The 26288-nt window shown below is 33.0% G+C and overlaps 10 protein-coding genes and 1 non-coding gene across 11 annotated transcripts; 4 read left to right on the top strand and 7 right to left on the bottom strand.

The window, feature by feature from the left end:
- Window positions 1-43: 43 nt before the first annotated feature.
- BX664DRAFT_143866 (uncharacterized protein) lies at window positions 44-1524 on the bottom strand. Its single transcript, XM_051539865.1, has 6 exons — window positions 1385-1524; window positions 1178-1318; window positions 867-1095; window positions 573-793; window positions 377-501; window positions 44-287 (listed from the first exon to the last, which is right to left on the bottom strand). Exons 1-6 carry the CDS (start codon window positions 1448-1450, stop codon window positions 125-127), a joined length of 945 nt encoding a protein of 314 aa, XP_051400730.1. The 5' UTR covers window positions 1451-1524; the 3' UTR covers window positions 44-124.
- Window positions 1525-2542: 1018 nt separating this feature from the next.
- BX664DRAFT_334155 (60S ribosomal protein L10-A) lies at window positions 2543-3198 on the top strand (the record flags this gene model as incomplete). Its single annotated transcript, XM_051545656.1, has 1 exon — window positions 2543-3198. One exon carries the CDS (start codon window positions 2543-2545, stop codon window positions 3191-3193), a length of 651 nt encoding a protein of 216 aa, XP_051400729.1. The 3' UTR covers window positions 3194-3198.
- Window positions 3199-3814: 616 nt separating this feature from the next.
- BX664DRAFT_334153 (uncharacterized protein) lies at window positions 3815-5070 on the top strand. Its single transcript, XM_051545655.1, has 3 exons — window positions 3815-3878; window positions 3945-4225; window positions 4312-5070. The coding sequence occupies exons 2-3, from the start codon at window positions 4125-4127 to the stop codon at window positions 5030-5032; spliced, it is 822 nt and encodes a 273-aa protein (XP_051400728.1). The 5' UTR covers window positions 3815-3878; window positions 3945-4124; the 3' UTR covers window positions 5033-5070.
- A 312-nt stretch (window positions 5071-5382) lies between these two features.
- BX664DRAFT_334152 (uncharacterized protein) lies at window positions 5383-6068 on the bottom strand. Its single transcript, XM_051545654.1, has one exon. It carries the CDS (start codon window positions 6040-6042, stop codon window positions 5632-5634), a length of 411 nt encoding a protein of 136 aa, XP_051400727.1. The 5' UTR covers window positions 6043-6068; the 3' UTR covers window positions 5383-5631.
- Window positions 6069-6859: 791 nt separating this feature from the next.
- Window positions 6860-8927, bottom strand: BX664DRAFT_281162 (phosphoribosylaminoimidazole carboxylase). The gene is made up of 4 exons (XM_051541512.1): window positions 8814-8927; window positions 7277-8721; window positions 7048-7215; window positions 6860-6941 (listed from the first exon to the last, which is right to left on the bottom strand). The coding sequence occupies exons 1-4, from the start codon at window positions 8842-8844 to the stop codon at window positions 6924-6926; spliced, it is 1662 nt and encodes a 553-aa protein (XP_051400726.1). The 5' UTR covers window positions 8845-8927; the 3' UTR covers window positions 6860-6923.
- A 109-nt stretch (window positions 8928-9036) lies between these two features.
- Window positions 9037-14589, top strand: BX664DRAFT_143778 (uncharacterized protein). The gene is made up of 18 exons (XM_051539864.1): window positions 9037-9234; window positions 9328-9518; window positions 9599-9806; window positions 9882-10389; window positions 10473-10523; window positions 10595-10678; window positions 10750-10869; window positions 10934-11043; window positions 11106-11214; window positions 11286-11340; window positions 11414-11529; window positions 11618-11753; window positions 11817-12750; window positions 12806-12990; window positions 13080-13146; window positions 13236-13388; window positions 13472-14478; window positions 14541-14589. Exons 1-17 carry the CDS (start codon window positions 9115-9117, stop codon window positions 14315-14317), a joined length of 3993 nt encoding a protein of 1330 aa, XP_051400725.1. The 5' UTR covers window positions 9037-9114; the 3' UTR covers window positions 14318-14478; window positions 14541-14589.
- On the top strand, window positions 14590-17090 carry BX664DRAFT_143759 (WD40-repeat-containing domain protein). Its single transcript, XM_051539863.1, has 11 exons — window positions 14590-14611; window positions 14695-15042; window positions 15117-15288; window positions 15351-15428; window positions 15492-15523; window positions 15585-15644; window positions 15764-16017; window positions 16084-16208; window positions 16286-16490; window positions 16590-16787; window positions 16862-17090. The coding sequence occupies exons 2-11, from the start codon at window positions 14883-14885 to the stop codon at window positions 16988-16990; spliced, it is 1413 nt and encodes a 470-aa protein (XP_051400724.1). The 5' UTR covers window positions 14590-14611; window positions 14695-14882; the 3' UTR covers window positions 16991-17090.
- Window positions 17091-17565: 475 nt separating this feature from the next.
- On the bottom strand, window positions 17566-18759 carry BX664DRAFT_263589 (uncharacterized protein; the record flags this gene model as incomplete). Its single annotated transcript, XM_051540774.1, has 3 exons — window positions 17566-18262; window positions 18344-18402; window positions 18490-18759. The coding sequence occupies 3 exons, from the start codon at window positions 18757-18759 to the stop codon at window positions 17566-17568; spliced, it is 1026 nt and encodes a 341-aa protein (XP_051400723.1).
- Window positions 18760-18938: 179 nt separating this feature from the next.
- BX664DRAFT_262408 (WD40-repeat-containing domain protein) lies at window positions 18939-22518 on the bottom strand (the record flags this gene model as incomplete). The annotated part of the gene is made up of 14 exons (XM_051540719.1): window positions 18939-19008; window positions 19075-19551; window positions 19623-19774; window positions 19845-19950; window positions 20024-20237; window positions 20304-20390; window positions 20495-20537; window positions 20643-20705; window positions 20772-20873; window positions 20933-21481; window positions 21549-21634; window positions 21725-21957; window positions 22023-22134; window positions 22194-22518. 14 exons carry the CDS (start codon window positions 22516-22518, stop codon window positions 18939-18941), a joined length of 2619 nt encoding a protein of 872 aa, XP_051400722.1.
- Window positions 22519-22950: 432 nt separating this feature from the next.
- Window positions 22951-23657, bottom strand: BX664DRAFT_334142 (uncharacterized protein). Its single transcript, XM_051545653.1, has 4 exons — window positions 23602-23657; window positions 23351-23522; window positions 23167-23278; window positions 22951-23087 (listed from the first exon to the last, which is right to left on the bottom strand). The coding sequence occupies exons 2-4, from the start codon at window positions 23520-23522 to the stop codon at window positions 22973-22975; spliced, it is 399 nt and encodes a 132-aa protein (XP_051400721.1). The 5' UTR covers window positions 23602-23657; the 3' UTR covers window positions 22951-22972.
- A 1294-nt stretch (window positions 23658-24951) lies between these two features.
- BX664DRAFT_t74 lies at window positions 24952-25025 on the bottom strand. Its single transcript has one exon. It is a non-coding gene; the product is annotated as a tRNA-Val (tRNA).
- Window positions 25026-26288: the final 1263 nt, after the last annotated feature.

The raw sequence follows: 26288 nt of genomic DNA, 5'->3' as shown, positions 1-26288 counted from the left end.
AGAAAGAAAGGGAAAAATATAACTGAGTTCTAAACTACATATCATTCCATCAGGCCAATACCTAAAAAAGACAACAGCATTATGAACAACTTTATTTGTAGACAACAAAGAAAACTAATCACTATTATAAGAATACATTAGCCATACGTTGACGTAATAAGATATCAGATAAAGACAATTGTTGCAAATTTTTTCTAGATTCAAAGTTCTTGGTCAAATCAGGTCCACGGGGTTGTCGAAAAGGATATAATATGGTATCTTGTTGCTGGTTACTATTAGACGTTTGACTACAATCACAATAAAATAATATATATCTCATCAGTCAAATATACCTTTTTTTTTCTCTCTCTCTTTTTTTTTTTTTTTTTGAACTTACTTGAAGGATTTTCGGAATAATCCGCTTTCTCTTTTGGTGAATGTTTCTACAAGAGGTCTTGAATCAGGAGAATATTCTAAACTTGGTTTTGGAGATAGATTTACATTATCAAGTTCTGTCGTTGCCTAAATTAATAATAATAATAATAGAGAATAGTTCAATATATTTGTTTATGTCTATATTGAGTTTTACTTGCCTTCAGATGAATTTCCTTCTTCCGGACTTGCACTTGACGTTCAGGATAGATACCAACCGAATGATGTAATAAGCCCAATTTTTCTGCCATCAAATGTACGTCTTTCCTTTCCCTGCCAGAGTAAGTTTCAGGTGTAAATGATTCACGACTAGGATCATCACAAAACATCAATAGTTGTTCATAAAGTTCTGTTACTCTGCTGTCATTAACGTGTCCTCCATCTATTTATAAAATAACGAAAATAAGTCAGTACTCTTTTCTTTTTTTTTAAAAAAAAAAAATATATAAACATACATCCTTGTTGTTGTATATTGTCTCTTGAAGAAACGGATGGTTGTCCAAACAGTAAGGGTTTTTTGAATTCCACACGAAGTTTTCTTCTACCGATTTCCAATCCATTCAGTCCATTCATAGCATCCATAGTTTCCTCTGTATTTCGAAAATTGGCAAACGCTAGACCACGAAATACACCATTATCAAAGTGATAATTAAGGGCATAAGGTAAAGGGACACCATTGGCATTCTATATCGGGAAGTGAGAGAACATGTCAAATATATGGTTCCGAAATAATAATAAAAATAATAAAAATAATAAAGTTTCTTACCATAATGAAAAGTAAAGCATCCTTTTTTAAAGAAAAGGGAATATTTTTGATTACAACAGCAGTAGGTACATCATCTGAATCATCGTTGGTAGTCTCCTTTTGAGGTTTCAAAGATGGAGAAGGTGGTGCAGAAGAAAAATCCTAAAGTAACAAATACTAGATCAATCAAAATATTTAAGGTTGTCAAAAAAAGAGAATATCACTTACTTTAGTCTTTTTAAGATTTTGAATGGAATCAGACCTCGATATACGAGGAGAAGACTGTTCAGACATCCAAGAGAGAGAGAGAAAAAAAAAAGAGAGAAAGAAAGAAAGAAAGAAAGAAAGGGGTTATTATTATTTTTTTGTCAGCCTTTCAAGAACAAAAAAGGAATTTGGAACCCAGGTCATCGTTATTGAGGAAACGATGAATATACGTCTATACAGTTTATGGCATATATATATATATATATATATATATATATATATATATCAGCATAAGCCGAATATTGAAAATAGAGAAAAAGCAAAGAAAATATAATCTTTTTTATAGAACCTTTTTTTTTTATTTATATGGAACATTATCATCTTCATAGACATTATTATCATTCTTATTATCATTCTCATATGCATTATTATCAAAAAGGAATAATCAGAAAGTACAAGGTAAAAAGAAATATATTTGTAGTAGATTTTATATGATAAATGATGATTTTCATTATATTGTGTATGATAGAACATCAAGGATTTCCCTTTTATTTTTGAAGCACGCTTTTTAAGTTGTGAGCCGATACGATGGGGGAGTCGGAGTCTTGGATTATTCAGCAAAGCATTTTTTTTACTTTTCCCCCTATTTTCGATTTCTTTTTTTTTTTTTCCTTCCTTCTTCAATCTATCTATTTTGTGTAAGTTATCCATCAAACTAGGAATAATCGACAAGCGAAATATATATATATATATATATATATATATGAATAGATGGATGGATGAATGAATGGATGGATGAACAACTAGAAATATGGATGGATGGATGGATGATATCAACTACGTACCGCAATAATAGAATCGAACATCACTGAAACATACTGGACTACCAACTGGATTTGTCAGCAGTTACATTGTTACCAACCCTAAACATGACTACGCCAACTACTCGCTATTTTTTTTTGTAATTATAAAAGCTCGACATTTTTATTTCGATAATTGAAAAACGATCTTTTTTATTATTATTATTTTCGAAAACTTCCCATACATTCTCATCCATCGTTTTAGTGTGTATACATTCATATATATATATATATATATATCAGTGATAGGAAAAAAAAAGAAGGAAATAGTTTTTACTCATTATATATGTATATTATTTATTTTTTTTAATAGAAAAAAATGGGTCGTCGTCCTGCTCGCTGTTACCGTTATTGTAAAAACAAGCCTTACCCCAAGTCTAGATACTGTCGTGGTGTCCCCGATGCCAAGATTAGAATTTATGATCTCGGTCGTAAGAAGGCTCATGTTGATGACTTCCCTCTCTGTGTCCACTTGGTATCCAACGAATATGAACAATTGTCTGCTGAAGCTCTTGAAGCCGGTCGTATCTGTTGTAACAAGTACATTACCAAGACCTCTGGTAAAGATTCCTTCCACATGCGTATCCGTGTCCATCCTTACCATGTGACCCGTATCAACAAAATGTTGTCTTGTGCTGGTGCTGATAGATTGCAAACTGGTATGCGTGGTGCTTTCGGTAAACCCAATGGTTTGGTTGCTCGTGTTAACATTGGTCAAATCATTTTCTCTGTCCGTACCAAGGATTCCAACAAGGCTACTGTCATTGAAGCTTTGAGACGTTGCAAGTACAAGTTCCCTGGTCAACAAAAGATCATCATCTCCAAGAAGTGGGGTTTCACTCCTCTTTCTCGTGAAGACTACGTTACTGCTCGTGCTGAAGGCAAACTACTTCCTGATGGTTGTTACGTCAAGTTCGTTCCTCAAAAGGGTGCTCTTACCAACTACTTCGATATGGCTTCTCGTGTTTAAATAGTCTTATGATTTAGTTGTCTTTTTCTTTTTTTATTCTTTATTTTTACATATTTTTATTATCAACTCTTATCTTTATTATTCTTCTGTTTACTATTCAATAAAGATCATCTGAAAAAAAAAAGAAAAGGAATGAAGTTAGTATTCATTATTATATTATAGAAAGGTTTTGAAATATGTATGAATTACTGTTGTGTGGGTATCATCAATCATTTGTGTATTTATATATATAGTTTGGTGGTATTCATTTGACTAGAACAAATTGAAAATTCCACCATAAATTAAAAATCATCTATTGAAACCCTTTTTAATCATTTTTTAGTTTCTTTTCATCTTTACTACTAGAACCAAATATCTCCTTTTTTTTTTTTTATTTTGGTAGTATAAAAGAATCTTCTTCTTTTTTTATTTCTTATTTATTTATTTTTTTTTTCTTTTCATATTTTTTATTTTATTATAGTGATTCAAATGCAGATTGTTTTAGTATTAAGTGCCTTAATTACTCTAACAAGTTGTTCTGGTCTCACCACAGATATAATCACAACTTTCCTAATACATGTAAGCGGAAGTTGTAAATTTTTAGTATAAAAAATGGTTCTTCATTCTTTTCTTTTCTTTTTTTTTTTTTTTCTTAATTTCCTTTTTTCCTCTATAGACAACTCAATTCAATGGTTTCTATTGGCAGGTAACTTGTATAACATTTATTTTATTATAGTAAACTAACTTTTTTTTTTTTTTTTTTTTTTTTTAGTATTGGACTTGGTTTGCAACTTTTACTTTATCTATTTTGTTGTCAGTTGTCATTCCGATCCACCTATTTATCTTTCAAATATTAAAACAACCTCGAATCCTTAATGCCGCCTGTTTACTACTTTTCTTTATCACTCTGGCGACATGTCTTATCTTTGACGACAAACAACCTTGGATAGAAATGAAAGTAGACTCTTATACCGACTATTTAACTGGCATATTTATTCATTGTGGCCTTTATGATACAAATCATGATCCCAACTATCCAGCTTTATATTATCGGTAAGACGTAAATATATATATAACTCACATTATATTTACAAATAATTTATCTTTCTTTCTTTCTTTCTTTCCCTTTGGATTTACAGTTGTGTGTTACTGGACTCGACATGGCTAGTTGGATTATTGACTTGCTTTTTATGGTTGGCAATGTTTTTTGTTATGTGGTTCTCACCTGTATCAGCAACCTCATTGAAATTGTCACGTTTACATTCTCACAAATATCAAATTCCTGATACCCAATCTAAAGTGGAACAACCATCACTATCAAAAACATGTTCTCTTCTTTCCATAGCGGCTAAAGAAAAGAATCTGGACACAACAACTTCCCCTTCAACGATAATTTCTTCACCAACAACAAAACGATTAGAACGGTTGACCTCTTCACTTATGAAAGCATTACCACCATTACATCGAGAAAGTGACGATACACTCTGTTTACCTATTCACAGTAATGCAACTACCACTTACAACTCATCTTATGCTTTCGATAACGATCTTTCATGCGAATCTCATCAAGAAAAATTACAAGTCTCTGATATATGGAATCATTCATCTCTCGATTGCTCGTCCACAGATGATCATGCTCACTCCTTGGATTTGGCATTGATGTTATCCCTGGTCAATAATAACGTCGATGACAAGAACAACAATCAAATAGAAAACGAACAACAGGAAGATGATGAAAATGGAGCTATATCAAGACGGCTGGTGATCGCTCATTCTTGCCCAGAATTCAACAAGAAGAAAATGAAGACAATACTTAATGAAAGAACAAAAACAAAAGATGACACTGTCTTACGTTACTGACTTTTCTATATATATATATCTCCTTTTTTTTTTTTTTTAGTCTATATATCATTCTATATGTATTTATTACATTCATATAGTCTTTTATTTAGTATCATTTTAGTTATTTTATTATTCATTTTATGCATCAAGGACTTTTGTTACAATATTAAAGAAACCAATTTTATAAACTATCCTTTTTTTATATTATATCTTATTATACTTCTTTTTTGTTTAACAGCCTAGACAAAAATGGCTAAGACTGACAATGAAGTCTATTGTTACTTTGTTATGCAAGTGGTATTCATCTACTGTAGGATTTTACAATATAATAATAATAAAAAAAAAAAGGTACTATAAAATAGGTATTGGAGGAGGGTATACAAATCGGTTTTATTAGGAATTAATAGTAGGGATTATATTAAAAGGGAGGTAATAGTTAGTAAAAATAAAATGGAATGCAAAATTTTAATAGGTAACGTAGTGATTGATTATGGATAGATGACCAGAAAAAAATAAATAAATAAATAGGAGTACATGGATACGATGAATGGAAAGAAAAAGTGATTCTAAAAAAGGGAATTTCGTTCTCTGAAGTAGTAGGACTTTGTCTTTTCTTTTTAGTAGAGACAGTGACAGCCACCATTAGAACAGACACCAATCCAATCCAAGGAAAGCTGTTGACAAATAGCATCACATCCTTCATGATTATTATCACGGCAATCACCAATACCGACGTCAGTACAATAACATTCATCCATAACACACATACCATTACTATCATCTCCATTGGACGATTGTGCTGCGCATGCTTCTTGACATCCTTTGGATGAATATCCTGTCATACCATCATCATAAAATAGTCGTTGTTGATGGATATCTGTTGGACATGGATCTACTGTTGGTAATGAACTTGTTATTGGTGATGATGGTGTGTCAATGGCAGCAGCATTGATTTTACATGTCCAAAACATAATGATGAAGGATAATATGAGAAAAAGAGATAATGATGATGATGGTAAAGGTCTCATTGCTTTGATTATATTTATTATTGATGATCAAGAAGAAGTAAAACAATAGTAATACTTTGGTTGGTTTTTCTAACTTTTTTTTTTATTATTATTATCTTATTTAAAGAACCGCGCATATGAGGGTTACACGTTTAGTGTTCCTCTCTTTCTATTCCCACCAACCCGAAAAGAATGCCACTTTTATTGTTGTTTCCTAAGTAGCAACCTGTTTGGCAAGTCATCATGCTTTTACTCTCTATAATGTTGAAAATCAAGTGGTCAGTGATGATGATTCATAAAGTACCTGCATAAACCTAAACTAAAAAAAAGAAAAAAAAAATCCAAGATCCATGGAAATGTCAAAAAGGTGACAGAATCCAAAGAAAATTCGAAATTATATAATATAAATAATGATGATGACTACAAGGATATCATAAGACAAATAGAATACGATCATCCATAAAAGAACAAAGAGGCGTAGCAAAGATCATAACAAATTCAAACTCTTTCTATTACCATGATCAGATAGATAGCTATGAGCGAACCCCGGGATTTTACTTTTTTTTTTTTTTTTTTTTTCTTGAGGAGAACCAAAATAGTCATGATCGGAGCATCCGGAAAGGAAATCCACATGTTAAGCTTAAAAAAAAAGTATATATGAAAAGAATTCATGGAAAGAATTCATGGGAAGCGCAATCATCCACTCTGTTTTTGTTCATCAACTATTGGAATCTATAGTTGATTTAACGTCGGTACTATTCCAATACAAACAGTTGTAGTTATCTATTTAGTTGATCCAGTTGATATATACATATATATATCCATCATTTAATATCATAATAGCATCAAAAAAATTCTTTATTTTATTATATACAATGAAAAATAACTAATTAAACTAACAACTAATAGTCTTCCCAGCCCTAGTTTGTTTTTTTTTTTTTTTTTTTTTTTTTTAAAAAAAAGTGATCAGTATGCAATCATCCAATACCTTAAATTTTTTTATCTTTCTTTTTTCTTAGTCCTTACCACATTGTCAAGTTTGTCCACTTTTGCCATAACTTCACCTTCCATTTTTTCCATGTATTTCTCCATTTGATTCATGATTCCAGGAATAGATGCACCCAAGATTCGAATGGCTAATAAGGCAGCATTAGTACTATTGTTGATGGCAACCGTTGCAACAGGAATACCACGCTAAAGATAAAAAAAAAATATTAGTATCAACATAAAGAAAAGAAATTAAAATCAAACTTACTGGCATTTGTACAATACTATGAAGAGAATCCACACCATCCAAAGAACTACCCTTGACAGGAACACCAATGACTGGCAAAGGAGTCATGGCAGCAACCATACCAGGCAAATGAGCAGCACCACCAGCACCAGCAATAATAGCCATCAAACCACGCTTAGCAGCAGATTTAGCGTATTCCACCATACGAAGTGGGGTACGATGAGCAGATACAATCGATAATTCAAATGGAATTCCAAAATCCTTCAAAATTTTAGCCCCAATTTTCATGACAGGTAGATCAGAATCAGATCCCATGATCATCCCGACCAGCGGACGTAAAGAGAGAGAGCGATCCACACCAGGTTCGATAACATTCAAAATAGGAGCTAGGCGTTGTTGTACTTGCATCATACAGTCACCAACAACAGTGATATGACCCATCTTGCGACCAGGACGACAAGCCTTCTTACCATAAAGGTGAATGGTGGCACCATCAACCGTAAGAGCTTCTTGACAGGGTCGATAGCATTCTTCCATACTTTCAGATTGTCCCAAAATATTGACCATGATGGAGGCAGGTACCTTCATAGCAGTAGATCCAAGAGGCATATCCAAAATAGCACGAAGATGATTTTCATATTGAGAAGTTTCACAAGCTTCAATGGTATAATGACCAGAATTATGAGGACGAGGAGCGATTTCATTCAACAAAATGGATTCATCATCAAGCACAAACATTTCAACACCAAATACACCAGCGCCAGGGAAGGACTTGATAGCATTTTCAGCAACTGCTTGAGCACGACGTAAAACAGAGCCATCCACTTGAGCAGGTGCAATGACTAAATGACAAATACTATTCTTATGAATGGTTTCAACAACTGGATAAGATCGCACTTCACCATTGGCACGACGAACCACCATCACAGCTAATTCCTTGGTGAAGGGAGCCCATTTTTCAGCATATAAAGGAGTACTCTTCAAAGCATCCATAGCAGGTCCAATATCTTGTTCAGATTTCACCACATAATTTCCTTTACCATCGTAAGCCATTGTCTTGGATTTGAGCATAAAAGGATAACCAAACTTATTAGCAGCAGCTTCCACACCAGGACGGTCCAACGTTTCCATGTAGTCAGCTACGGGAATCCCATGAGCAGTAAGATGATTTTTTTGTGTAAACTTGTCTTGAATAATTTGAACAGTAGAAGGAGAAGGATGGATAGCTTTCCCCTGGGTTTCCAAAGACTTGAGGACAGTTGCATTGACATGTTCGATTTCCACTGTCAAGACATCCACCTTGCTTGCTAATTCACGGATCTTGGCTTCATCATTGAATGCCCCGGCAATATGAGCTTGAGTATTTTCAATTTGTTTGGCAGGAGCATCCAAGGGAGAATCAAGAATAACCACTTCAAGATTCAACCGAGATGCTGCTTCAACCATCATACGACCAAGTTGGCCACCTAGTTTTTTTTTTTTAAAAAAAAAAAAAGAATATAAATAAGGTTTAGTTTTCTTTTAAAAACAATAAGATAATGATCTGTTGTTTCTTTACCTCCGAGAATACCAACTTTTTGAGCATTCATTGTTTCAATATTGTAAGAGAACAAAAAAGGTGGAGTAAAAAGAAAGAAGAAGAAAAAAAATGAAAAAATGACACATTTTATCTTTCAGTCAGTCACAGTGCGAGGATTCGAAACCAGCGATTACCCAAAAAAAAAAAAAAAAAAAAAAAAAAAGAATGAGCCGAAGAGCATAAACCGCGGTGGTTTAATGGTGTGCCTTTCTCTCACTCTTTTTCCGTTTTCTCTCACTCATTCCGAAACAAACAAATACTTGTTTTTAGGTTAAAGGCAATGGATAATGGTTTTACTACCTCCGTACTCAAGGAACGCATTGCAAAAGATCTCAAAATAGATGTCGCCTTTCCTTTCTTCTCTTTTGGCAAGAACAAAGGTACAACAGCCTGTTGTGTGGTAAGGAAAACCTTCTTTTTTTTTTTTTTTTTATCTTTGATGATTTATTTCTTATATCTTTTTCTTTTATGTAAACCTTGGAGGAATTTTTAGGTTGATACAGAATGGATAGATACTATACGTAATACATCTATAACCCAATCAACAAACGATACCAACATCATCAAGGTGAAAACACCAGCATATGTGCGTCATATACCCACCGATCCAAACCAACAAAAAAAGGCACCTACAGTCAACATATATGTGGATGTTCTTTCCAAAGAAGTCATGTCAATTAAAAAGTAAGATTAACTAAAAAAAAAAAAAAAAGAAAAGAAAAGAAAAGAATAGTTTTAACATTTTATCGTTTCTTCTTCTATAGATTATCCCTCTATCATCAGTCACATGCTTTGAACGAACAACAGAATCAAGCATCAAGTTGTCAAGAACAATGGCCTCTTACAAGTTGTATTCATGCTTTATTAGCAGGCAAAGACAAGGATGAAAAAATGCAAAATTTGGTGGATTCTTTTAGTAATTTTGATTCTATATTTGATACAAGTGATATGACTTTGACACAACGAAACTCGGTAAAATGAACAAAAAAAGAGGAATGGATTAATATTTTAGAAAAAGATTCTGATACTTGTTTTTTTTTTTATAAGGAATTCATACAACGTATTCGATGTATGCTCTGGCCAAAATGTCGATTATATAAAGTGGTACCTGCAGATCAACATGATGGGCTTCGTAATGATTTGGTATTAAAACAGATAGAAAACAAACTATCAACAATGACAACAAATTCACCGATATTATCATCAAGCAACAAAGATGATAATAAGTCGACCAAAATAGATCACGTTCTTCAAACTGATACATCCAATTCCAATTTGATGGATGTGTTTGCAATTGTGGAATCGGATACGGCATATTATTTTTTGGCTACTTATCGTGGAACAACACTTCAAGATCTCATTACATATAATCCAGGAGTACTTGATTCAAATCTCAAAAAAGGCTTTATCATCTATCAATTACTTCAAACTATCTCCAGTTTACACAGTCGTGGGGTCTTACATGGTAATTTACGAGCTTCCAATATACTGGTGGATGAAAATCTTTGGATACAATTGGCAGGAATACAATATGGATCGCATACATTTGAAAATGGTATTAACTATCTTAATAAGAATTGAAAACAAAGAACTAACGATCTTCTTTCTTTTTTCTTTCTTTCTCTCTCTCTAAAATAGACACTGTAATGAAGAACAAGACGGAATCTCTTCGATACCCTTTATATAAAGGTGAGATAAACAATTACAATAATATATAAAATGGCTCATTATATGATATACTTTTCTTGTTTAAATAGAAGTCAAACAAGATCCTCTAGTGATGCAGTGGGTCCGTGGCGAAATATCAAATTACTCTTACCTTATGGTTCTCAATAGTTTGGCAGGTAAAATACATGAATTATAAAGAAATAAAAGATATAATAGTAGGTACTTATCATCGCCTCTATTCATCTAGGTCGACGGGAAGGTGATCCAAATTTTCATCCTATACTTCCATGGATTACTGATTTTTCTGGTTCAAAGATTGAAGATGGCTGGCGAGACTTTACAAAAACGAAGTTCCGAATCAACAAAGGTAAAAGAAATGTGGCTCTATTGACCAATACACAAATACTCATTATATACCCTTCTTTTAATAGGCGATGAACAATTGGATTTTACATTTGATGGTCCAGTGCCTCATCATATCACAGATATTTTGTCAGATATCACTTATTACGTTTATCTTGCTAGAAGAACACCCATTCCGGTAAATGATTCGGACCAATGTAAGAGAAATGATTGACTCATTATTATATATCATTTTGCTAGGTACTATGTCAATTTGTTCGATCCAAATATGAACCCAACGAATATCCATCTTCTATGCAACGTCTATACCAGTGGACACCTGATGAATGTATTCCAGAGTTTTATACAGGTAGAGTTTTTGTTGCTGTTGTTATTACAATTTATTTTGAAAATATACGTTACTTATTTCTTATATTTTAGATCCTAGTATCTTCAAATCTATTCACGAAGATATGCCTGACCTTCAAATTCCTAGGTATGTCAAACATTCTTATATTTAAACCATACAATATTATTTATTCTCTTGCCCATTTTGAAATCTATTCTAGTTGGTCTACTTCTCCCGAAGACTTTATTCAACAGCACGCAAGAGCTCTTGAATCTGATCATGTTTCTTCTATGTTACATCATTGGATCGATCTTACATTTGGAAACCATTTGACTGGTAATAATCAAGAAGAATAAATCGCACTGATTTTCGAATAGATTTGGAACTGTTTCCTGATTGATTTTTTTTTTTTTTGATGTCATAGGCAAAGAGGCCATTGGATCGAAAAATGTAGCATTACCTCTTCTGGCTGGCCAAAACAGTTTTATGAAACACGGTATTATTCAATTATTTCAAGAAAATCATCCTCAGCGTGGATGTAATTGGAACCATGCTAAAAGGTAGAAACAAAGTAGTTATTTGATTTGTGAATTCATAGTTTTTTTTTTTACCTGGCTTTTTAGAGTTTATGAAAAAAGTGTTTCCAAGAAAATGAACGACATGACAAACAGTACACTATCTCCTCTTATTACTGAGACTTCATCAAGTGAACAGTCGGTCAGCACTCAACATTTATCTCAAAAGAACACAAAGTACCTAGGTATTTATTCTCAGCAACAACAGCAGCAGCAACAACAACAGCAACAACAACAACAACAAATAGCGGTATTACAGCAGCAGCAGCAGCAGCAGCAATCACAACAATCACAACAAGAGCAGCAATCACAGCAACCGCAACCGGCTTCTCCGTTACCGATAACAAATAACAAGCTTGGTATTTGCGAAAGTCCGTCAAGCTTTACTCTTAGTTCAAGGGATAGAGCTTCCTCAGTACATTCAACAACATCATCCATCGATACTTCCCTCTCGGTTGGCAGTAAATCATTATCTTTTGAAAATACTGGAATGGGTGTTGGAGGAGGATTGAATGGAGTGAATATCTCAAACAACAACATATCGTCCGCATTACGAACAGAACCAATCCGATTACCGATTGAAATGCCTGATGATTATTTTATGGAAAACTTGATTCACTATGAAGATACAATGAAATTCTCTGTAAATAACAAAGCGGCTTTGGATCAAGTGGTGAATATTCCTGAAAATCCAATCTTATCTGATGACGATCCTATTATGAAACGACGTTACAATATCGATCCTAATGACACTCTTCCTTTACCCACCAACATTTACTCGATGGAAACTGCTCATGATATGCTCTGTGTCGGTCAGGTGATGGAAAAGATCTTGATGGCTGGAAGTCAAAATAGAGTCAAGGTTGAATCAGACGGCGATACCAGTAGTACTACTGGCACTGGTGGTCCTGGAACTTGCGTTTATTTGGAAACCAATCATGGTGAAATATCTTATGATATCTCTTCCTGTGGAACGACAAATGTAAATATAAACTTAGTAATATGACATTTATTTACCCTATTTTATGTTAATGCAGATTTCTCCTGAAGTTACTGGTGTTATCTCTGCCCTCCAATCTGAAAATTGGTATGAACGTCCTACTGCCAAGTCAATTCTATATGCCTCATTTCCTTCTATGACTGTACGCAATCCTCAGTTCTCTTTTCCTTTGGTGGATCAAATTCCTGACATGTATGAATATCTGGCTGCATTTTATCAAGCGTAAGTAAAATTGGGATATTTCCCACTCTCACATATATACATTCCCATTCCACGGATTCATCTTTTTTTTTTTTTTAATATATTTACAGTGAATGGTCAAGACGACTTTATTTGGCGGACAAATGGATTGATCGAATCTGTGAACTGGAAGATGAAGTAAATAATCAAAAAAACATACAATGATCAACATCAAGAATGTTTCACAATTATTCATCCTTATATTAACCATATTCATTTGTTATTAGGCTTTCTTATTGATTCTCCCGACTTTTATACAATTATTCACTCATCCTGAAACTCGAATTGGATCTGTTGGTCTGTTTTCCAAACTATCTCATCGTTTGGGACAAGAAAACACTCGCAAGCATTTACTGAAACCAATCATCTCCATGTTTGAGGTAATATTAGAAAATGATCATTATTAATTTAAATGATGACATTCTCAATTGTTGATTCTTGTTTCTTTTTTTTTCATATATAGATTTTACGACCAGACATCCCAAAGGTGTTATTCGAAGCAAAAGTAATCAAAGAATTTATCAAGCGGCTAGGTATTCCTCTTTTCCTTCAGCAAATGTTACCATGTTACCTGGAAGCTCTAGCAATGAATGGTGGTACCAATTCTGTAAATATATCAATGGACAATACCACAACAGAAAACTCACCAACAACTTCAAGTGCAATCAATGGTAATCACACTGATTCATCTTCAAATCATGCGATAACAACCCCTCCTATCAATCCGGTGCCTGAACTTGCTGGTGATTCGCTGGTACAGATTTGCAAACTATTAGGACCTATTCTTACATCCAAACACATTGTACGTCAGCTAGTCAAGATCCTCTTTCGTGATGACTCCATCAAACCGGTGCTTCTGAACTCGGTGGTCGTTATAGCTGGTACTTTGTTCGGAGAAACATTTACCTCAGTTCAATATACCCATCTGATTACTTTGATTTCTGTACCTACTGATGACAAGATGATCAATGAAAGAAATGCAAGAATGAATTATGTGGTTTTAGTTCTCTTGGGAAAATTATTACCATTCATGTCTAACCAAGCAATCACTACTGAATTGAAATCTGGGCTGATGGAAACTCTTTACAAGTTATTGGAACCTATCTTACCAGTTGTTACCCCATCATCAGCCACTGCTTTCCATGATCGAGAACAACAACGATATCCAGCCTCCTCGGCTACGTTACAGCTAACAGTCAGTATGCGCACCATTGAATATATACTACAATTGACTGCACATCTTCCTCTAACTGATTGGGAATCAACGGTAGAAAAGACAAAAAAAAAAAAAATGATAATGAATAAATGATGGCACTCGTATTAACTGTTTTATTAAACTTTTTTTTTATCACTATATAGATTATTCCCACTCTTCGAAAATACTTTTCAGGTTTTATCTCCAATGTTCCAACGGATGATTCCTCTGTACAAAATGAAATGCCCGTGTCAGATCCTCGAAAAGGTTACCAGGTACTAATATCGACGTCACTATTATTACCAAGATATTTAATATACTGACTTCATATTCATAGATGATGTATGCTTATTCAAGATTATGCGAAATTGTGGGAAAATCAACAATGCATCGATTGATACCTACTAGGTAAATGAACAATATGTATGATAAAAAAAAAATGAGGAAAATATACTAAATCTATCTATTTTTTTTTTTTTTGTATATATCAGCACTGCAATTGAGACAATGATGTATGATGACTTTTCTCTGAAAACCAATTCACCTTCACCTACAACATCAATAACAAACGACGTTGAAGAAAAAGACGATAATGGAACTCAATCTTTCTCACAACAAGAAGAACTATCAGGAGAAGTGTGTTTAGAAGGATCTAGTGGAACTACCCCATCTGGAAAGGATGCAAATAACAATAACAAGCTCATGTCATGGATTAAATTATCATCAAAGAAGGAGAATAATCAAAATCAACAGCAGCAACAGGATGCGCAAAAAACAATATCATCAACAGGATGTGCAACTACCGATGAAGGTGCACGTTTACTTGATTCGACCAAGCTGTATGATTATGCTACCAACAATCTTTGCAATTTTATACCATTATTGACGACTATATCTGTTCAACGTATTCAAGGTAATATTAATGAACATCATCAACAATCTAATCTACCTATCACAATGACTTCGTCATCTTCATCTTTGACAACCAATACAAAAACTACGAACAGCACAAACAACAAAAAATCAGCTTCTGCATCCATGTTACTAACAACAGCCACTCAACAAAAACTTTTGGAAAAAGAAAGGTATCGAGACAAGAAAGAGGAAATATGAAATAGAGTATTGATATATTACTTTGGATCTGTAGTGCTGCCAATAAGAACAAGATACCAACCAGTGTGTTGCCTTGGAGAACAAAATGGAAACCATCCCCTGAAGACAAAAAGTAATAAGAATCACTCACATCTTCACTTTACTTTTATTGATATTTTCTTCATTTGAAATTTAGAAATTGGAATCGGTTCCTATCTACAAATTCAGGTAAGAAATAGTTTGTCTTATCTGATGGATCTACTAAAATTTATATGATTTTTTCACATAGAGGAAATGTCAAAATCAATGCAATTCTCATTTAATGATCTGAAACTCCGTGGATTTGCAGGTCAGTTAATCAATCAATATAGGAGAAAAAAAAGCTTAAAAAGGAACAATGGAATGAAAAATAACTCGTCTTTTTTCTCTCTTTTTTTTTTTTTTTTTTTTTTCTTATTGTCCTAATAGGTCATACATCATCCATCAGATCTCTCACAGTCAATGAACCGGATAAGATATTTGCATCTGGGTCAAAGGATCGTACGGTGAAACTATGGTCATTGAATATACATGAAGGCATCGAAAATTGGGAAACGGATCCTTATTCTGAAAGCTTGGTGACTTACACTGGACATCGACGTGGAGCTATCCATGATATTCACTTTTTATCAGCACATAATGGTCAAAGTGATCTGATTGCAAGTTGCGATGGACATGTTCATGTAAAAGAAAAGATAAAAGATGATGATAATTTACAAATGGACTTATTTTCTTTATTTTTTTTTAAGCTATGGAATCCGGAAACTGGGAAAACCATTCATCAATTTAGTACAGGTCGATCTTCTATTATCTCTCTCAAACCATTTTCTCAATCTCGCAGTTTGATTGGCGCAACTGTGGAAGGTTATTTGACGTAAGTAAATACATATATATAATGATAAAAAGATGCTTATTTTAACGTTTGATTGGATACTGTATTATACAAATTAGTTTCTTAGATACTCATAATCATTGTCTGTTGCATACATGGAAATCAAGTGCATCTATAACAACTGGTACCATCCGAGCCATTGTTACGAATGAAGCGGAAACATGGATTGCTGTGGGATATTCAACTGGGATTATTGCACTGTTGGAAACAAGGACTGGTTCGTTGATTGCCAATTGGAAAGGTGGGGATACTGAAGTGACTTTGGTAAGCGCAAAACAAAATATGATAGCAATTAAGAGAAGAAGAAGAAGAAAAAAAAGAAGGAGAAGTAATCATCTTTTTTTTTTTTAATGATAACAATAGCTCAAGTTTTATGCGAATGACTTGTTGGTAACTTGTGCTCCAGCAGATCATCTCATTTGCTGTTGGAATGTCAATCGATTAGCACTTGTGAAAACAATACCTACCGTATTGGATGTTATATCATTGGATACTTTCAAAGATGAAGTTCTGACCATCAATGGAAATAACTCTGTTTCCTTTATACCTATCAATGATGATGTAAGTGAAAAAAAAATCAAACTAAATTATATTAGTTAGATGAACTGGAAATGATAATTAATCTTTATATATAGAGTCAGTCCTATTCTTCTAAATTCAAGTCATCCATCATGAAATCTCAAGTCAGTGCCTTTACAACAGTAGCTGCCGATCAACTTTTATTATTTGGATGTAGTGAAGGTGAAATATTCTTGTATGCATAGATCTTCTTCTCCCTTCTTCTGGATCTTCATCATCAGATAGAATCAATACCTTCCCCCATTTGTATGAAATAAAAATTAATTTTTGTTATCAAAATGTTTATTGATCTTTTATTTTTCCTTACTGCGATTCAAAGGTAATATCAAGAATTTATTTATTTATATTTGATCAAAATATCGAAAGATTCAGTAGTGTAACAAACTTTTGACATGTCCACCTTTTAAATTCCAAATATGGATTGTTATTTTACTTGATGATCCCCTGACGATTCAGTTTTGCAGCCAAAATTCGACTGAGAAATTGGAAACTTTTAGCCGTAAAATCCAAATTTTCAAAAAAAAAAAAAAAAAAAAAAAAAAAGAGAGAGCATATACGTTTTCAACAAAGAAAATAGTCATCCACATAAATGTTTGATTTCGAAAAGCTCCCAGGATATCAGAGCGTTTATTCGTGTATAATAATAAAAAAAAAAGGATAATAGTAAGTCTATAATGATAATCAGATGGGAACTAGCTACACCTAAATATGATAAAGAATGGAGATTGTGCTAAGGAAGTGGATGATGTTGATGATTCATTTATTTACGAAGTGCTCGTCGTCGTCCACCCACCTTGGTTCCGGTCACATTCACAGGTTCGGTTGCCTTTGATTTCTTCTTCTTTGTCTTGTCTTGAACTTGCTTATCCTCGCTTCCTTCATCACTGTGAGAGTCCTTGTTATCTTGTTGATTGTCATCAGTATGTTTCCCCTGTAGTTTGTGGATAAGCCCAAGAGGCCATTTGACCAGATAAATGTCAGCAAAACGAGGAGGAAGCACCCATTCGGTATTCAAATGCACAGGTTCTTCATCTTTGTTTTCCATATGGATGATGATATAATGATCAGATTTGATTTCACAACGTAAAGTACGATGACCCACTTCCAAATAACTTCGACCTAAGGTAGGAGCACCATACCCTTTTGGTACATTGACATTGAGATTAGCACGAGCATCTTGTACAAATTGAATGATCTTTGATTTTTCTTGATAATAATTGATCCATTTCGCCAAATATTGCATACTTGCCGCCAATAGCATTAGGAACACAATCACACTGCCTACACCCGGTCGAAATCGTGCATAGTAGTAACCAGTGCCTCGCCATCGTGGTACTCCATTCTTGTAGAAGTGATTGTATCTTTCACGAGTACCAGCATTCCGTAAAATAGCTGCCACTTTACCCAATCGTGCAAATCGTTCTTCTGCTTGAGCATCATGTTTGTTCTTGTCAGGACTAGACCCCATTAAAAAAAAAAGAAGTATCATTACTTCATCTATTTTTTTTCCTATCCTTTGTTTTTTTTTAATCACTTACTGAAGTTTGATAGATAATTTTCTGTATGCTTTGCTTATTTCAGCTTGAGTGGCACTAGGCTATAATAATAATAATAATAATAATAATAATAATAAAAGGTCAGAGATGCCATCTTCGCGTCGCATTCTTTTCCTATTATCTTGTACCTTCAAATTTAACCAATTGTAAAAGTTTGTTTCCTTTCCTTCCGCTTTTTCAAGTTCATCCACTAAATCAAAGATTTCAAAATCATCTATATTGTCATGATCAAAATAATAAAAAAAAAAAATGGTTAAAGGAATATGATATTTGACAAAAAAATGAACTTTTCTTTTCTTTTCATTACCTTTTTCCCAAGCTTTCACAGTTGGTATGACTGTGGAAAGGATAAGCAAGAAGACCAACCCAAGGCAGAATAACCCTTTTCTGGCCACCATGATATAAAGAAGGAAAAAGAAGAAGGCAAGAAAAAAAAAAAAAAAAAAAAGAGGAGGTGAACATTATAACAGCCGACCAATGAAATTATCCCAACCAACTGTCAAACAAAATAAATAAAGAAAAAAAGAAAGTTTTATTATTGAATTATTCTATGTCTATTTTCTATAATTATGCAAATCTATAAATGATCATGAATAAATTTGAAACTTTGTAAACCGATGCCTGTTGATGTAAAGTGTAATTGACCACTATATAATATAAAATAGTAAGTATTCACCTTGTTTTTTTTTTTTTTTTATTTTGTCAAAACTTACTCTAATCGTATACCATCCAATGCCGATGGATCTGGAATATCCACAAATACGGTATCTACCAAGTTTACTGCCAATGATCCCTTGTCAATAGACTCAATCATCCAAATATTCAATCGTTGATCAGTTGATACTGTAGCCATTGCTCTCTTTTGTGTATCCATATGATCGATAAGATATATACCAGTGATAGAAGATGCATGTGCATTCGGTACATTACATGGTCCATCATCCACCATTTTCCAATTCCGTTTGTTCACCAAAGTAGCAGCTACAGAATTGTCTTCGCCTCCAGTCAAAATCAATATATGATCCTTGTCGAAATCCATTACTTCCAGTGCATTGACACCGGACATGTGTACTAGATAAAATCCAAGTGGTTGTGACAATTTGATAGCTGGTTTAGTTGGATCCATTTCCACTTGTTCCACATTCTCAAGTACAGAATATAATTCTTCACTGATATCCCATATAGCCACTCTGAAAAAAAAAAAATAGATGAGTATACACATTCTTAAACATCTTTTGTCAACCATTTGTTATAAACTTACTTTCCATCAGTTGCTGATGTGAAGAACAAGATACGATTCTTCTCATTTTCTTGAGCAAGAACCAAATGAGTAATTTGAAGAATACATTTTGCATGCCAAGTACCATCCACAATGAGTGAGAATTGTCGAGTTTTTTCATTGAAAAGCCAAATCTAAGCAAAAAGAGATATCAAGTCAGAAATAAACCCTTTCAGTAACAATGATAATTATTAGAAAACTTACCCTGATCATTGCATCGGAATAAACAGCACCAACCAAGTGAAGTCCTCGAGAAGAATCAATGACAATGGTTGTAAGATCCATGATACGAGTTTCGATCCGCTCATCACTATCCAAATAGGGAAAGAAATCAGACAGAGAGATAAAAAAAAAAAATGGAATGGATCCTGATTGGTTTTTACCTGACAACAGGACACACAGCCCATTCCAAACAATTCACCACTAATGAGTTTTCATGATCTTGATACATTTCTAATTTCCAACAACGGAATTCTTCGGTTCCACCAGCTGTAAAAAGTAGAGTTTCATTTCCATGACTCCACTCAATGCATTTGATGACTGATTTATGTTTGCGAATAGTAGAGTGAGTGACGAACTTTGATTCCTTAGGAATATCTACAATCAAGATAGTGTCAATAAAATTATTTCGAAATATTATTATTTGATCTTGACATAACTTACATTGATGTATCCGTAAGATAGTATCTTCACCACCAGTAGCAAAAACAATTGGTTGATTTGAATGATCCCCGGAATTTGCTGGTAATTCTATTTTTTTTTTTAAAAAAAAAAAAAAAAAGAAAAAAAGAAAAGGTATCGTAAGAGACGTATATATATATATATATTCTTTTTTCATGATCAATCTTCCTTACTCAAATATTTCATAGCCCGTACTTCTCGACCATGGAAATTGCTCTAAACGAAAAAAAAAAAAAAAAAAAAAAGAGAGAGAGAGAGAGGAGATATTAATACAATCGGGTCATATCTATTATTGTATCAACAATCAAAACAGTATTTTACCTGAAGTGTGATTTCTTGGAAACCGTTGGTACTATTGGATCCATCACGAATATAAGCATAAATCTAGAATAAAATAATAAACACATTAATCCGATCTCTCTCTATATATATGTCAACTTCTTTTCTTACTGCTTCCTTTCGGATAAAAGCAAAAGAGGCATGATTCAGTCTTGCGTCCAAGGTATTAAAATGCCATCGTCTGTGAGCACCACCACAAGCTACCGATATCATCTATAAAAAGAAATTCATGTAAAGTTAGAATCAATCATCTTTTCACGCTGTTGTTTTACCTCAAAGTGCTTTGTTTCGTTATAAACAAAGAAAGATTTTCTATAAAATCCAAGTAATAACAGTTCATCATCCACGTAGACAGCACCTTCTAACCAACCTTTTGTCACCTTGTTGCGATACACTTTTTCCAATATAAGATCTTGATTGACAGATATGGCTTCTTGTTGATCCGGAGAAAATGAAGAATTACGAGCGTTTGCAGTCTTGAGACGATATTCGATGTAGCATCCATCACGTCCAGTTGTCCAAAAAGTAATACAATCTTCTTCAGTAAAAGGAGAAATCATTGATGATGATGATGATTGTTTGATAGTGATTCCGCTGATGCATTGTTTTCCATGGACTTTATCAACCTGTATTGCTGGATGTACTGGTAATTTATTGTTGTGATGAAAATGATCGATAGTGAAATCGGGTAAGCGGTAGATTAGCATCGTTGATTCTCTAGAACCACAAATCAATACTCCTTTTGATTCGACCAGGGCTGCTGATACTAATGTTGTCCGACATTCAGGAAGTTTGAGCATATAAGGTGTGCTGACAGTAGTCTAAAAGAAAAAAAAAATAAAAAAGGTTAAATTATATTGATGATTTTTTATGTATTGTCATGATTACCTTGGTTGGATCCGAGGTGTCAAGTAGATGAAAGTAGATATCACCATTATAGCCATAGGAGACAATATAAAACAGATCCTTGTTCACTAGAGAAAAAAAAAAGGTATTTTTTTTTCATTAGTATGCGATTTCTCTTCATATATATATATATATATATATATATATATATGAATCACCTTGTGAAGCAATGATGAAGATTTCAAATATCTTTTGCGAGTGAATATCAAGCTTTAATGATTTGAATTCATCTTGAGTACTATAAAACAAAAGTCCACCATTCATGCTACCAGCAACAAGGAGGCGACCACAGGATGATTGTTGTAATATGGAGTAACCGCGTAAATCATCATCTTGATAAACATCACTCCAACCAGGAATATTTGTAGAAGCATCAAATCGGATTAAGTGGCTATAAGGGAAATAAATGTACTGGTGAATGAGTTACATTGTCATTATCCTTATTAATAACTTTACCCATGATCCGTGGAAGCCATGAGAGTTTTATGATTGATCAAGCCAAAGTTTCGAATCATATCTCCCTTGTATTGTTCAGGAAGTCGCATGCAGGCCAAATCATCTTCCGAAACTATTAAAAAAAAAAACATGATAAAAAAGCGAGTTTTTCCTAATTATTCGTTTACTTACCAATATTGTTTTCCTTGATAGATGTAAGAGACCAAAGACGAATACCAGAATCCTGACCACCAGTTGCAACGATCCTATGATCTGGACTAACAGCAGCACTCCAAATATTCTTACCAGTATGACCTTCCCAACAAGCTAAGCAATCCATGCTTGTATCACCTAAATCAATACTGTCTTTGTTGTCATTTGCCATCATTGCGTTCTTCCAAACTCGACATGTCGCATCTTCCGAGATACTAACCAGATATTCGCCTACAATTTGACAATCCCATACACGAGCAGTATGACCATATACCACTAAAGGAGCTTGTTTCAGATTCACCATAGACCATACACGAATTGTACGATCATCCGAGACACTTACCAACATGGATCCATCCTCACTGAACCGTACACCAAAAATCACGCCTTCATGGCCTAATAGTTCTCGACATACATGTCCATCCCCTTGTTCATTCTTGTCCGTCACTTTCCATACATGTACTTGATTGAATACTGTTCCAGATGCAAGAATCAATTCCGTCAAAGTATTACCATAAAATCGAGCTGAATATAATATACACCTTACTTCACATTGGATCCTATAAATTAGTTCCAGATTGATCTTTGTTGTTGTTGTTGCCATCATATTCAGGTTGTATACTTCTACAAAGTTGTGAGCATAAGCAATAGCAAGTTGACTATAGTGTTCCTAAGATTCAATTTTTTTTTTTTTTTAAAAAAAAAAAAAAAAAAAAAAAAAAAAAAAAAAAAAACTGTCAGTATACATTATTATATATTCATGGTTCTCCTTCCACCTTGATATGATCACTCGGATGACTTACTCCAACTTTCAACCATTGTACATCCAAGATCCAATCGCAAAAAGGGCCAAGTGATTCGATAATGTCGATACTAAATGGATAGAAAGTTAATAAGAGTGAGAATTGATCTCATAACCAAGCTGATTTTCCTCTTTTTTTTTCAATGTTACCTTGCGTGATCTTCGTCTTCGACAATGGTTATTTTCACAATAGCAATATATTTGGATCCATATACAGCCATCATTCTAGTCTCAGTGCCTTGATTGATGTCAATCTTGGGGACTATAATAAAGACATAGAAAAGTAAATATCGTTTCAATTTTCAAAGTGATAATACTAGTTTGAACAAGTTACCAAAAGTAATACGATGGATACGGTTATTTGGTAAGACTTCTTGACAAGTTAAGAGTTTTCCAGTAAGGACATTGTATAGTTTGAGAAATGGACCATGACCAACAACAATGACTTTTTCACTATGAAAACATAGACTAGTGACAACACCCGCAAAAAGATCTTTTTCTAGCATCTATCATTAAACGACATTATAAAAATAAATAATTGTCTGTGAATACATACTTTAGATCTCTCTTTTCAAAAAGACTTACCTTGTTTAGTGGGAGTGCGAATTGTGATCAGAGTGAAAGGAACAAACATAAAAAAAAAAAAAAAGTCGCCAAAGTTCATGTTGGTTTCAAATGCCGCTGACATCTTCATCAAAGTTCATTTCCTTAGTGATTTGATACAGAACGTAAGTAAGCATGAGTATTATGCTTATGAAGACTAATAATTTTCAAGATGATTGTTCCAATGGATGACAAGGATGCTTTGGAAAATGTTTATACAAATCTTTTGATAAAAGGAGCTTATCATAGTCATTGATGGTTGAATGATGATGATGATGATTGAATTAATGACAATTATGACCATCATCATCACCATTGTCTTCATATTATTTGATTCCATGAGCAAATTCTATCCTTTTTTCTTTTTTCAGTTGTCATCACTTCAGCACAGTTATTTTTTTTAAAAAAAAGAAAAAGAATAGCGATGTATTATCCACAAGATGATATGATAAAAAAAAAAAAGAAGCAAAAGTTTTATCTGTATTATTTTCAAGCAATCATCAAACTTTATATTCGAATTGCTTTATTCTTTCGATCATCATCAAGAGTGATCATATATACAAGACATCTATTTCCTTTTCTGGATTACTTCTCTTTTTTTTTCAACTGTATTATATTTTGTTCTTTTTTTATAAAAGAACTGGTGCTCACTCTGAACAATCATCAATAATATTATTATATTAATAATATTATTCATCAACTATATAAATCAATCATCACACAAATAACAAAAAAAATCCTTAACATCACATACAAAAAAAAAAAAAAAAAAAAAAAATTTATTTTTATTTCACTTATTCATTTCGTTTTCATTTTCTTTTTCATATTTTATTTTTTTAACCTTAAATTTCAGATAGTATAAATACCCCTTCTTTTCCTTTTTTTTTTATTAGTTAGTTCAATCAGTTCAGTCAATATTTTATATTTTTTTTTAAATAAAAACATCTTTACATCCCTACTTGATTATATTGTGGATTATCTATTTTGATTGGCTCACTTTGTTCTATATTTAAAGTCAGAACAATTTTACTCTACTTCTATTTTCCAAATTTGGAACAAGACTTTATTTTTCTTTACTTTACTTTTCTTTTTTATTTTATCTCTTTACTTATACGTGTGCTTGCGTAATCAAGTACTGGTGCTCACTATAAACATTATTAACTTTCAATCATCCGTCTTACTTTTTCAATTTTGAACCCATAAACAAAAAAATCACTTAACACAAAAAAAAAAAAAAAAAAAAAAACAAAAAAACCTAGCAGAACACACTTCAATTAAACCTCAACTTTCTTGTGTAACCATAATATTTTTTATAAAAAGCAAAAAATTGAATGGTTGCTGGCGGATTCGAACCGCCGACCGTCTGTGTGTTAGACAGACGTGATAACCAACTACACCAAGCGACCATTTTTGAAAAATAGACCAAGAAGTGCATTATATTTCCAATCGTCGGAGTGTGAATATATCCACTAATTTGGAAAATTGTACAACCTCGTCACGGTCTACCGGATATGAATCTCATACATCTGGAAAACAGTTTAAATTTTTACCCGATGTTTCTTTTTTTTTTTTTATATCAAGACAATTTTTATTTATTTTTAATATATTATATATTTCCAATTGACTGATCTAATAATTATTTAAGTTGATTCATTTCGCGTGTTTGAATGAAACAATTGGTGTCGGAATAAAAAAAAAAAAAGAGTTAAAGCAATTTTTGTTTCCTTTTTTTTTTTTTTTTAATCTTTCTTTATCATTCACTTTCCAAATCTCAAGGCAATTATCAAATGAAAGCACCCAGAACTTGAATAAGTAAAGGACAAAGAAAAGGTAATACCGTATACTTGAAAGAATGAATAAAAGTAGACAGTTTATATTATACATTGATACAGACGAAAGGTGTGATTTATTTATTTATATTTTTTTTTTGAAAGGATGTCGTTGTAGACTTTGTCGTCCATGTAAGGTAACATATGATCGCTTATTATTCTATTTTATAAAAAAAAAAAATATGATTATATGTCAATATAGAAATATAGGAACTTCAACATGAGCAAGCTGAATATATGGCATACTGGACAACAGAGGCAAGACAATGATACAAAGTTACCGCTGGATTGATCCTTCTTGGCTTGTTTTATCTCTCTACCTGCTCTTCCTGTCTCTTTTCTTATAGTGATATTTTTATCGATAGTTTATGTCAGTTCTTTTTTTTTTATTTATATATATTATATATTATATTGAATAAAGTCGCACTAGTTTTTTTTTTTTTTTCATTCTCCCCATCACATTGACTCGTGTGCCTGTTATCATATGAAATGAATGGGGTCTAGGGAACTTTCCGAAATTGGTACAGTCAACTGGTGTTGAACATTTCCTTGTTTTATCCAATAAGATGATAAGATTGTAAAACTGAGATGATCTGTTTTAGCCTCAGAAAATCCTCCTTTTTCCTTTTTTTTTTTTCTTTTCCTTCCTTTTCTTCTTTTTTTTTTCTTTTTTTTTTTTTCTTTTAAAATAATAATACAATTATGACCACACTTGAATTATCAAATCATAACAACTCTACCTCTCATGAAAGACCTGGACATCATTTTATACGAGCCAACTCTGATACTCTTAAAGTACCTACATGTAACACGATCATTGATCTGGCGTAAGTAACAATA

Source organism: Halteromyces radiatus (genome assembly GCF_025201355.1).
Source record: "Halteromyces radiatus strain CBS 162.75 chromosome Unknown BX664scaffold_4, whole genome shotgun sequence".
Taxonomy (NCBI): Eukaryota; Fungi; Mucoromycota; class Mucoromycetes; order Mucorales; family Cunninghamellaceae; genus Halteromyces; species Halteromyces radiatus.
Note: the sequence above shows the minus strand (reverse complement) of the source record. Positions and strands in the feature narration are given on the sequence as shown.